The sequence below is a fragment of the Cyprinodon tularosa genome, unplaced genomic scaffold (assembly GCF_016077235.1).
Source record: "Cyprinodon tularosa strain WSP-4 unplaced genomic scaffold, ASM1607723v1 ctg70, whole genome shotgun sequence".
NCBI lineage: Eukaryota > Metazoa > Chordata > Actinopteri > Cyprinodontiformes > Cyprinodontidae > Cyprinodon > Cyprinodon tularosa.
The window spans coordinates 4,551,825-4,566,216 of record NW_024039452.1 but is presented as its reverse complement, the minus strand read 5'-3'; the positions used below and the strand labels follow the sequence as shown (position 1 = coordinate 4,566,216).

Below are 14,392 nucleotides of genomic sequence, written 5' to 3'. Positions count from 1 at the left end.
CATAAAATGCCGAACTACCAAAACTGGTGGAGGACACAAATGTTTAACTTTTACAAAAAAAAAGTTATTATGTTAGATATGTGTGCTTAGTTTTATGCCATAACCTATAATACTAATTTTGGACATAGAGAACCAATGTCTATGTTGGTTTTCTATGCCAACTCTAAAGAATAAAGACCCTCTGCAAAACACTCCTACAGAGACACATCAAAGCAACATGTGACGCCACGAATATTGTACTTAGTATCAAGGCAGTATGACCCCAACACCCATTCTCTTTGCTTTTGAGAACATAGAGAGACCACATTGGGTAGGAATTCTTTAATGGGATTCTCTTCAGGCCAAGAAATCTAATTTTCAGACTGCTGAAAAGCTAAGTGGGCCTGATGGCTAATCCCATAAAATGTTGTATCACTTTAAAGAATCTGAGTGTTGATCCATGATAGATTTGTTAAAGGTTTTTTCATACGTATAAGAGCCAATCAGAATAAAAACATGCTGTTAAGTACAGTCACTATTTTAATTACACATCAAGATGTCCAAACAATTAAGTTTGGGCTTCTAAGAATAACTAGACTGCATTAAACTTGTCAAGCTTGTCCTTCATGTCAGTGTTTGCTTTTGTGCTAGTGAAAAAAAATGCAAATCCTGTTTTCCTATACCAACATGCATCTACAGGCAGAGGTGTCAATGTTTTCCATGCAAAAGTTAATAATCAAATGTATTATGATGGTATAGATCTGTTAGGAAGTCTTGTTTGTTTAAATCGACAGACACTTTTGTTGTGCTGCAATACAATAGAAATATTTTTGCTCACAGCATTTGAATGTTTTTCTCACGGCGACATTAATTATTAAAAGACAAAACATTTGGTGACATGAAATAACAGTTTTCTAATGTCAAGGACTAAAGAGAAGTCATTAGCAGAGGCTAGCTTAAAGAAACATTAATGTCTCTGGGTTCTTATTTAAAAACTCAGTCTTTCCTGCTTTCTTCTTCCTGAAGACTTCAGTATCTGCCTAAAGCCCGTCCCATGGAGCTACCTCAAGCTATTCATTACTCCCAGCATATCAAGCTTTATCAATCCACAATAACAGCAATCAGGATCAGTGGTACCACCAAGCCAGTTATCAACTCGCTACCTCAACCCAGCTTTGACTGATCATGAATTTGGGAATTTACACATATAAAGGGGCGGGGTTAAGGTAGCAGACCAATCACAATCATGACTGCAGAAGAAAGAGTGCCATATTTGTCCTCTGAGGAACAAAAACTCTAAACTATAAACAGGAAAAAAGTCTCAACAGAAACCCAAACATGGTTGCGGCATGAAAGGGATAACATGGTAAAACATTGCAGACTGTGAAAAATTTGCAAGTTACACTTCAGTGACATTAAAGACAAACTGCATCCCAATTGTCATGATCGGTTTAACGAATCTGACCCACATGCAGAGAAACCACTCAGGGAACACGGGAAAAGTTTAACAGGTTTATTTGTGATATGAGAACAGCGGTAGGATCTGGAACTCAATGAACTGGTGAACCGGAACTGGAAGTGAGAAGGGAAGTTCACAGAGATCAGTTTAGGCACCGTGGGAATCTTGGATGTTGTAAAGATTATGCAGGTGAGGGATTCACATTTGAGGGGGCCTTAGTCAGTCCTTGAATCCAGTCTTTGTGGGATATCCAGAGAATAGGGAACACATTTGGAGAAGTACAGGTAGAAAAACGTCGGACCCGGAGGATTAATGGAGCGGACTATCACTCGGATTTCCTCATTATCAATGCGGAAGGATTGCCTGCTTTTTTGCTTTGTAATGAGAGATTGTCAAAAAAGAAAAAGAAAAATTTGGAAAGTCATTTCCAGGGAAGGCTAAATATGCAGCCGACCACCAAGCTTGCAGAACTTCTGGGTAAATTAGAGGATCGCAAAGAGAGATTTAAGAGGTGGATTGCATCTCCAAACTTCACCACTGCTGCTAGTTTTGTTGCAAGGATGGAAAACCGTCCACAGATCAAACAGGTAGCGCTCTGATGCAGGTATGTGAACTTTCTTCCAATTTTTCACCAAATCCTAAAAATATAAATCAGAACGATGGTGACGGAAGATGTGGGATTTCGGGGTAAGAGAGCTCTGCTCTGATTGATGTCAGTTCCTGCTTGGTTCCTTATGACTCAATCAACTCCTCCCAATAGAAAAATGTCCACCATAGAAAGATTCCTTTATGTGTCTCTGTAATTTCATCAATGCAACAAAACTTAAACCGCGCGGTAAATGGCGGTTAAGCGGACGGTTGAAGCAGCGTGCCGCAAAGGGGCGTCACCTCATGCTACTATGTGAAATTTGCTCCAGGATAAACATTTAATCATTAATGCTCATTATATTTTTAAGCCCACATAGTCCTTTCCTATAGTGGGATTATGCACTTAGAGCCAGTGTTGGCATTAGAGGCATATATAAGACTTTTACATTTTTGCGGCTCCAGACAGATTTATTATTTTTTGTTTTTTTGGTCCAAATGACTTTTTGAGCAGGTTGGGTTGCCGACCCCTGGCTCAGGGTGATGACATCAGAGCTGTTCTGTCTAACCCAGACTGACTGAGGTCTGTTGGTGAGGAAGTCCAGCAGACAATTGCAAATGGGTGCCCTGAAGCCCAGATGTTCCAGATTTCCTATCAGATGCTGTTGAATAATGGTGTTAAAAGCTGAGCTGAAGTTCATTTCATTTGATTAGTTGGATCTTTTAATTAAATAATGTTTGGGCTCCAATAAAGCTGGAAGCTGATTCCAGGATTGCATCTTATTAATACAGGAAGTGATCCCTCTGAGTGAAATCATTGATGTTTGAGCTTTGTCAACTCAGCAAGGACTAATGTCAAAAATCTACTCTAATTTCAAAAAAGTAAAACCCCCTAAGACACCATGTAGCCCTGAATGTAGGAAATCCCTCAATGTCCTTTCTTTTCAAATGAAACTCTCTGTTATGACCATAGCACTTTTTCAGTCGCATAGAGACTCTCTGCTCTAAAAGGCAGAAATGGATAAAAATGATCAATGTTCCATTTCACTATATCTAAGAACCACCACAAGGGAGCGGTTTCCTGTAACATTAGCAGCTTGAAATATTGATAGGGGTTATGGCTGTTTTTATTAAGATGCTTGTTTATCTAAGCTGAAACTTTGCAAACATGCATACCCTTTATAGGCATCATTTTCCTACAGGCAGCCATGGCAACCAGCTTTGCATATATATGACCATTTAGTGACCATAGACCATTACTGTTGCAAAAAGCCTTTTCAGAGACTGATTATAACACCAGGTCTTTCTACTGCAGTCCTCAGAGCAGCATCATGATGGAGAAGATCTTGCTGGGAGTCTTGTGTCTTTTAGGTGAGTGACTTCATGTTTATATCTAATGGTATTGATGTGGTTTTAAATAGCCTCACTGTATGATGGAAAATAAAATATTTAAATCTATCTTCCAGACTGGGTGGTCCTCTCCACCTGCCTCCTTCCTCAGTACCATTTTGTTAATCAATTATTGAATTGGACTGAAGCTCAGACCTACTGCAGACAGAAGCACACAGACCTGGCCACCATCCTGAACTCTGAGCACCAGAACCAACTCATCGACACTCTTACATCTGCTGGACACAGCTCTGAGGTCTGGATTGGTCTGTTCAGTGAAATCCACTGGAAATGGTCTGATGGTTACAATGGGAGTGGAGCTGACTACAGAGACTGGCAAACAAATCAACCAGCTTTTTCCCAAGAAGATGAGTTATGCACAGCTTTTCACCACAGAGGGGAATGGTATGATGCGAGCTGCTCAGAGGATCACCAGTTTGTGTGCTACAACGGTAAAAATGTGAATTATGATACAAAATTCCTTAATTCGTTAATCTAAGATCTAGAACCTGAACCTTCCTCCTCCATTGTTGTCTCTATCAGGGTCGCCTTTGGATCCTGAATTTGTTTATGTGAATACAGCGATGAGCTGGTCCAATGCTCAGATTTACTGCAAAGAAAACTTTACTGACCTTGCCACCATAAAAAATGACACAGAGAACCAGCAGGTCCACAGCCTGATACCTAAGGATGACCATGCATGGATTGGTCTATATAGAGATCCTTATCTTCTCTGGTCCGACGGGAACAGTGTCCTCTTTACCAACTGGAAGTACATCATTAATATGATTGGCTCAATGACAGTCATATGCGGTGCTACATCTACTCAGATATCAGGGAGATGGCAGTTTTTGCCCTGTGAAACAAGATTACCATTTGTCTGTTATGACATTCCTGGTGAGTGTGTTTGAAAATGAAAAGGAGAAAATATAATAATAATACTATTAGAAATAGGTATATTTCTGTACCTTCTGTATCTACCTAACTTTTTATAAAGTTAGATTAACCAAATATGCATTTCTATCTTTTGTAGATTAAAACATCTTTGATTAGTATTTCACTAAATTCTCTGACCAATGGTGTTAAATTATTTTTAATTTTGCTTATTTGTGCCTCTTCATCCTGCTTTCACTGAAACAAAGGGATGTTTTTTACTAAATTATTTTCAGCTCAGATTCAATATCCTTCTTCAATATCACTATGCAATAGAACGTAGAGGTGTAAACCCCTGGTTTGTTGGGTTCAGCCCAAAGAAGCTGCAGAAGCTCTTCATGTGGGCCCACCACTTGCAGAGAAGAACATCAAGATCAACTCTTATTGAATCTGTGTAGTTTAAAGCAGAAGTCTTGTTATGCTAATTCCTGAAAGCCTAACCTGCCTTTGAGGAAAATAAATTCAACAAGTAAAATCAACAAAAAAGGAAAAAACTCAAAATCATTTAACAAAGTAACATTCCCATCATGTAGAGGTTTGCTGACTCTGCACACTGAAAAAAATGCACCCATTTTTGGCATTTACTTAATTATATTTAGTTACTTTAACACATTTTTTCTTGTTAGCATGGTAGGACATCAAAAAATTGTGTTAAAGCAAGTTTATATTATTAAATAAATGCCAAAAACGGGTGCATTTTTTTCAGTGCACATATAAGCTGATTTCAATTGGGAAAGAGTAACTATTTATCCTCAAGAACAAGGGCTTTCAGAAATTGAATGTTGTCACAAAATACATTTAATTATCCTGATATGAAAATTACATCATGGAAATATCAGATTGGATTAAAACAGCCTGAATTAGAGTTATTAAGTGTAAACTTAAATACATATATTTATTGTAGTGTATATTAATTTCTTTCAATGTATAAGACAGTTTTACTGAAATGAACGCTCAAATTAATCTTTATGTTCTTGATTTTAAATCAGAAATGAAAAAACAGTTAGTGAGGCTCAGACTTCAAGCAGACGGCTCTGTGGACCTGAATGACCCTGTTCTAAGAGAGCGCATCATGAAAAAGGCAAGTTTGAAATTAAAAGTATTGTGGAGGATTTTGTTGAATCTTTTAAAAAAAACCTTTCCTCTCCACTTTGAAAAACAGTACATGTACGAGAGCGTGCAAGAGCCCATTTCTCCTTGTGCACGCTCTGTTTAAAGGTTGCTGTTCTCAGAGCTCATACAAGCTTACGACATCCAAATGTTCTCCCTAACACCTAAATCCCTCAATCCCTATATAGGGCAGGGACTTTATGGTGAACTCAGCCAACTTACGGTTTGGACAGATGATCACTTCCCAGTTGGTCCACTGCAGGGTGCCTGCGCCATCTTTGTTATTAGTCGTTGCTGTCCGGTAGTGACAGCCTATGGCGACAGCGCACTGCCGTGACAGCAAATCCCATATTGCTGTGTGAGGAGATCTCTCCACGCAAAGCATTCTGGCGTCATGATTTTATCTAAAGTCTGACCCCAAGATGCAGAAAGCCAAACAGACAGACAGAGTTAAAGTTTAACAGGTTTATTAAGAGTATGGTGATGCATCCTGTGCTTCTCTGAGCACTGCTCAACAGGGACTGAAAGGTGAGGGGAAGACACTGCGGTTAGTTCAGGCTCAGTGGGAAATTTGAATCTTAGGTTAAAATTGGAGGAAAAGGTTGCAGATTCACTTCCCCAGGGAAAGGTGTCCTTTATGGAATCCTGAGTGAGAGGATTGTACCAGAGAGTGGCTTGCTTGGTGATGGGTGGACTGGGTTACTCAGACTGTGGTTGTTCCTTGGTGAATGGAGAAGGTTACTGCCACTCTGATTTCCTGCAGTACTTGAACGGGCTGTAGTTCTGAAGAAACCTTTGCTTGGTGTGAAGCTCAAACGACCTCTTGGGGAGAGTTGATCCAAACTTCCTGTTTGGAGTGAACTGAGAAACTGACTGCCACTCTGTTTTCCTGTGGTGCTTGAACAGGCTGCGGTGCTGAAGAAACCTTTGCTTGGCGTGTAGCTCAAACGACCTCTTGGGGAGAGTTGATCCAAACTTCCTGTTTGGAGTGAACGGAGAAACTGACTGCCACTCTGATTTCCTGTGGTGCTTGAACAGGCTGCGGTGCTGAAGAAACCTTTGCTTGGTGTGTAGCTCAAACGACCTCTTGGGGAGAGTTGATCCAAACTTCCTGTTTGGAGTGAACTGAGAAACTGACTGCCACTCTGAATTCCTGTGGTGCTTGAACAGGCTGCGGTGCTGAAGAAACCTTTGCTTGGTGTGAAGCTCAAACGACCTCTTGGGGAAAGTGGGTCCAAACTTCCTGTTTGGAAACCCAGCTCAGTTAGAAGCTCAGTTGAACCTTCCAAAGAGAGAGGGACCGAACAAATCCAGTTTGCAGGATGACTTCCTGCCGAGACGCAAAGACAAAAAAAAAGTTAAGACTCAGAAAAACTCAGCTTGACTATAGAGTCCAAAACTGGCCAACAAAAACTCAGGTTAGACTCTGCTAAACTAAGCATGGCTAGAGTGCCCAGTATTGGCAAAACAAAGACTTAGTTTAGACTCTGCTAAACTAAGCATGGCTAGAGTACCATGTGTTGGCAAACACTCTGGCGTCGAGGTATTGGCAGTCAGCAGCTTAAGAACACTTCACAGGTAATGAGGTAACGAGTTGCAGGTGTGCAGGGAGACCCAATGAGGACGGGGCCCCACCTGGTGGAGGAGGAAATGAAACACAAAAACACACAAACTGGATTCCTGACATCTGGGATATATCTGACTCTTCTTAGGCCTTTTTTTTCTTCTCATAGACTTGGTAGACACTTTTTCTCTTACGACCATCAGCCATTTTCAAAGACCTGCAGTGAGAAAGGTGAGCTTCAATTACTGTCTGAAACCGTAGCTCACCACAGATATACGTCTGAAAGTGCGCATGGGCAGAAAAAGAAAGCTAATGGGACGAGCACGTGGGACGGCCTTATGTAAACATATTACCAGAATAACTGACAATTAGAAGGACCAATTATTTAGATGATCCACCTGGAAATAAAAGATCGTCCTCTATACCTTTACCATTGTATTTAGTGCATAATAAATATCCAAAATCCAAAAAGTCTATATTTTTAATGTCTTGTACCTTTATCCTACAGCTCCAGAACAAACTGCAGGAGAACGGAGTGAGTGGAGTTACCCTGAAGTGGAGAGAGCAGCCTGATGGGAAAGTCTTCAAAAAGGAGAAGAAAGAATTATAAACTAAGAAATATAACAATGTTTGCTAGATTAAAATTTACATTCCAACGCATATTTATCACTAATTACCTGTTTGCTACTATGCTAAATATGTATTACATTGTTGTGAAACATTTCTAAATGATGTAAGAAAAAAAATCTCTTAATCTTCAAATTCGAGTGTTTAAAATTAAATGGTGGCGTTTCTGGGTGCATTATGTATCATAGTATAAATCTGCAAAACGTTTTGCTTTGTAACGATCTACAGGTGTTTGTTTTTTGTTTCTTTTATCATTTCTGGATAAAGTATGGTCTTTAAATATAAGTCCTTTAGAAACTAAGTCACCTATAGCTGGAAGTAAAAGGAGAACCAGTTGTCTTCTCATGACTACCACCTGTTGGACTGAAGGTGTAGTGCAGTTTCAGGCTAAATGATCAGTGGCTTCAGAGTAATGAGAAAGCACCCTAAAAAAAATCCTGGGATCAGTGCATATGGATACTAAACAAATGTTTAGCGCTGCAGGGAAACTAGGGGGTCTCAAGTGTCTATAAGAATAATTAATCAATGTGTCTATTCTGACATTTATCATCTTGACTAAATATATATTGTTGATGTTCGAAATTCATTTCTTTATGGTCAAAATAATGCAAATGCTGCCACTAACCATAGGAATATGGAGATCTGAAATACATTTCTAGACATCCAGAATGTTTATTCTAGATGTGAAGACTGTCATTTAGTTTAAAATAGTCATTTCGACAAGGATATTATTTCAGATATGAGGAATACATTTTCAGTATAACTAATACATGTCAAAACGACTTGCCGTAGTCTGTTGTGATCACAATAACATTCCGTGTTTATTTCTTAAATGGTAGTGGATCAATGTATCTATTTAGGTGAAATCATCTGGCAGCAGGTGAAGATAAAGAATAAAAATGTTCTTACAGCTAAGATCTGTTCATAATGTCATGGGTTCTCAGTTTATTCTGTCTTTCATACATAATAACCACTACGTGTTTGTTACAGCCGATAACATCCCAATGTTACCACACCAATAAATGGTTGTTATTAGTGGTTATCAGTTCCATAGAGGGGCTTCAGATTGTGCCAATAGGCTAAATAGGTTGCTATCACAGTGAATCCTAATCCTAACCCTAAAGTAATTCCTTTCCTCCTTAGATTAATTTATTATTCTAAGGGGGAAAGGAATTTCAGTAGTTCTTCGCATACTGAAAAGATAAATAAAGATAAAATGATCCACATGTTGCTCAAAATAACTAAACCAAAATTAGATATAATACCCCGTCATTTGAGTTGTAGAATCTTCTTCCAATAAATAATTCAATTTTGAAATTTGTCAAATGGATTTACCTAGTGAATGATTTTCTGTTTGTTTCTTTAATTTAATTTTAATAACTTTATTTTTTTATTTAACAAAAATCTTACTAAATCAGGAAATAAAACAATGTGACTGTAAGGAGAGTGGACATTGGGGAAACTGAGTTTACTAAAGAAAACCTGCTCCCAACCAGCTTAGCTCTGGGGAGAATGTTACTATGGTGACTGAAACAGAGGTTGAGGAAACTCTTTGCTAAACAGAAAACTCAGGAGTTTCCATATTTCAGGTTTAGAAAACTTTGAGTTTTCATTAAATCTGCTTCATGAAACTGACCCCATGAGCTCAAATCAGTTTATTTATATAGCGGCAATTCCCCAACAAGTCAACCAGATAACACCGTCAGATTGGTTAAAAGATATCTACAGCTAAAAACCAGCTGATTGCATTGACTTGAAAGCAATCCCTTAGACCAAGCATGCTTGCAGCGAGAGTGGGAAGGAAAAACTCCCTTTTAACAGGAAGAAAGCTCCAGCAGGAGCAGGCTCAGTGTGAGCGGCCGTCTGCCGAGGCTTACTGGGGTTCAAGGAGACAGAAGCAGACATACAGAAAGAAGCTCCACAGGCGGCCCCGTCTGGAAACAAATAGCAAGGCAGACAAACTCAGATCTAGCTCCCATGTCAGAGGAAAAAATAAAGCATAAACAGTTAGCCATAGTATGTGCTTTTTGTCAAACCAGTTTCCAATGATGGGCAGCACCCTGCTGCAGCCGCTGCAGGTCCACAGCCCACCTCTGTTATCTGTGTTTTACATAAGCACTTTGAAGTATCCCACTTTGCTTTACATCTGATGAATTTGTGTTAAAAAGAAACCAGATAAAATTGCAGGTTTTAGTCTTATTGCAGATAGAAATAGTCGGAAAAGTATTAAAAAGGTAAAAGAATCAAAATAGAAGGAGCCCTCTTGTGGCTTAAGGGCTCGCTCTGCTCCCTGACAGCCATGCCTGCTTCCTGCAGCTGTTCGCTCTGGTGGTGCAGTTTTAAATAAGCACTTTGAAGTATCCCACTGTCTGTCTCGCCTGAATTCTGGGTCCTACCTTCTGAGCTTATGACACTAGCAGCTCTGCTAAGAGAAATTAAGTAAATAAAAATCTACATTCATAATTAATATTAGAAAGGATATGAGAGGAAATTTTATATTTCAGTCCACATGAGCCCAGTAAAAACATGTGTCTGCAGTCCACCCCTCCGCCTTTGTCACATGATAACTGCCACCATATTGTGAGATTTACGAACTCAAGTGTTTTTCCAGCACTGCTGCTCCACCTCCTTTAACTGTATGGTAGGAGTCAGCCATTTGTTTTCATGACTCTTTGTCTTGCTAAAGCTCCTTTCTAGCTGGGTTTTAGATGAATGTAGGTTTGTAATACATCTGTGAATAATTAACCATTGTAAACTGAATGAAATCACACTGTTTATAACTTCATCTATTATAGTTTATTATATCTGCTGCTATTTTGACATTATTGAATGAGTTGACATTTGGCCTACACTGGACACTCATTTATGTGGACTATTAGCACCCCTTTTCCCATCTTTCCAAATTATTATATAGTCATGTTTATTTTGTAGTAGTGCATAGTGTTTGCATAGATTTTAGATTCCCTATAATCCTTCGTTGTTACTGCCATGATTTTACTAAAGTTCAGACCTAAATGCAGAAGACCAAACAGGGAGATCAGGGAAAAGGTTTAACAGGTTTTATTGAAGAGATAATACAGAGAGAAGTGTTGCTCTGAACACTGCTCAACCGGAACTGAAAAGTGACGGAAAGACCCAGCGGTTAGTTCAAGCTCAGTGGGAATTTTGACTCGTGAACTTGGAGAAGCGGATTTGGTGTCTGACTCACGTTTCCAGAGAAGTTGTTGAATCCTTGACTCTAGTCTGTATGCTGTAAGTCCAGTGTTTGTCTGATTTGGTGGAGGGCGGAACAGGATTTACCCAGCATGCGGTTGTTTGTAGGTGAACAGAGAAACTGACTGCCACTCAGATTTCCTGCGATACTTGAACGGGTCCTAGTGGAGATGAATCCCTTTCTCAGTGCGAAGCTCAAACAATCTCTTGGGGAAAGTGGATCCAAACCTTCTGTTTGAACCCCAGCTCAAATATATATTTAGATAGTAACTTGGAAAGTATTTTAATTTTCTCTGCAATTTCAAAATTTTACAAGTATATTTCTGTAAGGACTAAATTCTATCTGGAAGGATAAATTCAAGCATACTTATTCATAAAGTGAAAATTCTCATCAATCCTTTGAACAAAGAATGGCGTTCTTATGAAACATTTTCATAAGAACATACTGTTGATGTTGACATTGAAGATAACTTATTTCTTTTAGGGCAATCCAGTGCAAAGACAATTCAGAGTACTTTGTGCAGGTAATATCTTTTAACTGTAGTTTAAACCTTCCTTTGGATGTCCACTGTTCATCTAGTGGGGAAGGTCTGGAACTTACTGTCTTGCTGGGAACACCCCCTCTTGGTACTCCCAGTTTTAATTACATCTGAGAGCAACACGCAACAACACCACATTTGAGTAGGCGCAGGGAGGATCGGGGTCTTCTCACACCCCTGTTCTCCGGCTGCCGCCCGGAGTCTGGGGCCTGGAGGAAGAGTGAGCCACCTGGTCCGTGGTTTTGGCTGGGGCCGGCTGTGGGGCCTAGGTGGCCTGCCGGTGGCGGGGCTGTCGCCTCTGCTCTCCCCAAAGAAGGTTGGAAGGAGGGGCATGAAGTGCCTGGTTGAAACAGGTTTTTTTTTTTGGGGGGGGGGCTGGGTTCTGGTGTGGTGGCCTGCGTGGGATGGGTGGGCCCTGGTCCCGAGGGGGGCACTTGCAGGGGGCGGTCAGGTCCGTGTGCGGGGTGGGGGGCCAGGCTCGAAGCAGGAATGAGATGAGTTGGTGTGGCGGTGTCGCCGCTCCCCTCCCCCCCATCCGCATGTTAGGTTCACTTATTAGGTCATCCGCTAGTCCCGGGACCAACCATCGGTGCCGCCGGGTCTTTGGTCCTGGTATTATTGGATGTGAGTGTTATGTATGAATGTGTGTCCGCGTTTTTATTATATTTATAATTTTATTTTTATTTATTTTTTTATTATTGATTTATTTATTTATTTTCTGTGGTGCGAGTGGGGGCACTAGGGAGGGAAGGCATGATTGAGATTGTGAGTGTTTTTTTTTTTCTCTCCCAGGTTGGGGTCTCAACTGCACCCTCTCCCAAATACATCTCAAGTCTCTGCTAAGTGCGGAGCCCATTCCCCAATTTTTATTTATTTTATTTTTATTTATTTATTTATTTATATGTATGTATGCATATATGTATATATATATATATATATATATATATATATATATATATATATATATATATATATATATATATATTCATTTTTTTTTTTTTCTCGGTGGGGGGAGCGGTAGCGGGCGGGTCGGTGTCTGGTGTCCGCTGTCGCATTGTGGGGGCTTTTCTGCTCGGCGTTCTTTTTTTGGGGGGGATTGGCATGTCTGTTTTCTCGGGGGGCGGGCGGCCCCGTTTGGTGGGGGTCCTGCTGACGACGCGCCGCTGGTGTGTGGGGGTCTGGGCGGCTGTGGCTGGGGGTGGTGTTGGGGGGCTGGTGTGGATGGGCTGGCTGCGCTGATTGGGTTTTCGGGTGGGTCTTCCCACTTGGAGGCATGGTGGAGCTGCTTTGTTCCCGCTGATCGTGGCGGGTGTGGCTGCGGGGCGGGTGGAGGCATGGCTCGGGGGGCTGGGGCAGCCGAGGTGCCTCGGCCGGGGGTCGGGGGCTGGTGCGGGTGGCGGATGCGGCTGTACTGCTCTGGCTTCGTCTGGTGGAGGAGCGCCGTGGTTCGTGGTTTTCCATACAGAAACCCCACATTCATATCTTCAGGTAACACAGAGTACATGTCAGATTTAATAATACTACTCTAGCGATAGTTTCAAGGTGTTGCTTTATTGTATGTCTCGTACCATGTCTTTCGGTTGTGCTGTTCTTTTTTCATCTCGTTACAGGTGATGAAGCAGACTGAAAATGTTTTGTCATTGATTCCTTATCTCTTCTTTTTTTCATCTTTTCTCTTTTTTTCTTTTTTTCCTTTTCTTCTTCTGTTTTTCTGCTCTTTTTACATTGCAGTGTCCATATAAACTGTAACACTCCCTGCATAATTACAATAAAGCAATTTATATGCATGAAACAAGTTGAGCAATATGGTAATTGCCATACTGCTACACTCGTGAAAGTAAAATCTGTTGGGCTCTTTTTGGCATCAAGACAATTATTCTTATTGCCACATTAGGAGACAGGACACTGTTGAAAAAACAAAACAAAACAAAAAACAACCAATTCAAAAGGCTTTACATTAATTAAACCATAAAAAAAGAGTGATCAGTAATAGAATATAAACTATCAGGGATAAAAACATAATAACATCAGACAGTAAAGCAAATAGAACTGTTGGACCACACAGTTAAACTACTGGTTCTTCAGTTCAGGTTTAACTTAAGTTTAACTGTGTTATAACTTTGCAGAAACAAGAATAGCTGCTCAAGCTAAGGCTAGGCAATAGAGCAGCAAAATAATATACAGTCCAGTTACATGTGATTTTGTATGCATTTTGCCCAATACTACCTGAATGGACAGTAGAAATTCTGAGACAAGACACAGTGTGTTTTGGTTTGATGCAGCCACACTGCATAGGGTGCGTTCAATTTCAGAGCATCATCCAAGGATCTGGTCTACCCGGACTGGTTCCTTCAAGGTCTATGAAAATAAGGGGGCTGAAAGTTTTGGCTATGATGCAAACAGGTCCACCCGTATGCTTTGTCGCCCAGCCGTTGACACACAAAGCAGGCAAAGAATGGATATCGAACTTCTTAATGCAGAGATTTTATTTCCAGCTTTAATTGTGATTACACTGCCACAAGTACCCATCCCCTTGGGAAGTAATGAGCTGCCATTGTGTTGTGCCTGGGGAGCAGTGTGGGGTTAAGGGTATATGTTCAAGGACCCATAGTGGCAGTCTGTGGGAGTGGGGCTTGAACTCAGAACCTCTGGATTTCAAGTGCAATGCCCTACCCACTAGGCATCAACTCTCCTACAAAAAATAGATTCCAAAATATTGGCATCTGAGCTTAAATGTCAGCCAAACCCATTTACATAGGGAGAGATATAACCTTTCAATAATACAAATAATATCCTCCACATATCTGACTCAACAACCATCAAAACAACTCTTTTCATTAATTTCAGACGGAACTATTCACATACTTGGATTATATTAAACTGCAATTGCAATATTCACCACTCTTTGGCGCCATTGCCCTTTTTCCTCTAATCACGGAGCAGCTGCCTTGGTTGGAATCACAATGAATCATGGAATACCCAAGGTAAAAACAA

The 14,392-nt window shown here is 40.5% G+C and overlaps 1 protein-coding gene across 1 annotated transcript; it reads left to right on the top strand.

Moving 5' to 3' along the window:
- The first annotated feature begins 3,298 nt into the window (after window positions 1-3,298).
- On the top strand, window positions 3,299-7,629 carry LOC119772131 (putative C-type lectin domain family 20 member A). The gene is made up of 5 exons (XM_038268434.1): window positions 3,299-3,394; window positions 3,490-3,864; window positions 3,956-4,309; window positions 5,335-5,426; window positions 7,528-7,629. The coding sequence occupies exons 1-5, from the start codon at window positions 3,355-3,357 to the stop codon at window positions 7,627-7,629; spliced, it is 963 nt and encodes a 320-aa protein (XP_038124362.1). The 5' UTR covers window positions 3,299-3,354.
- The last annotated feature ends 6,763 nt before the right edge of the window (window positions 7,630-14,392 follow it).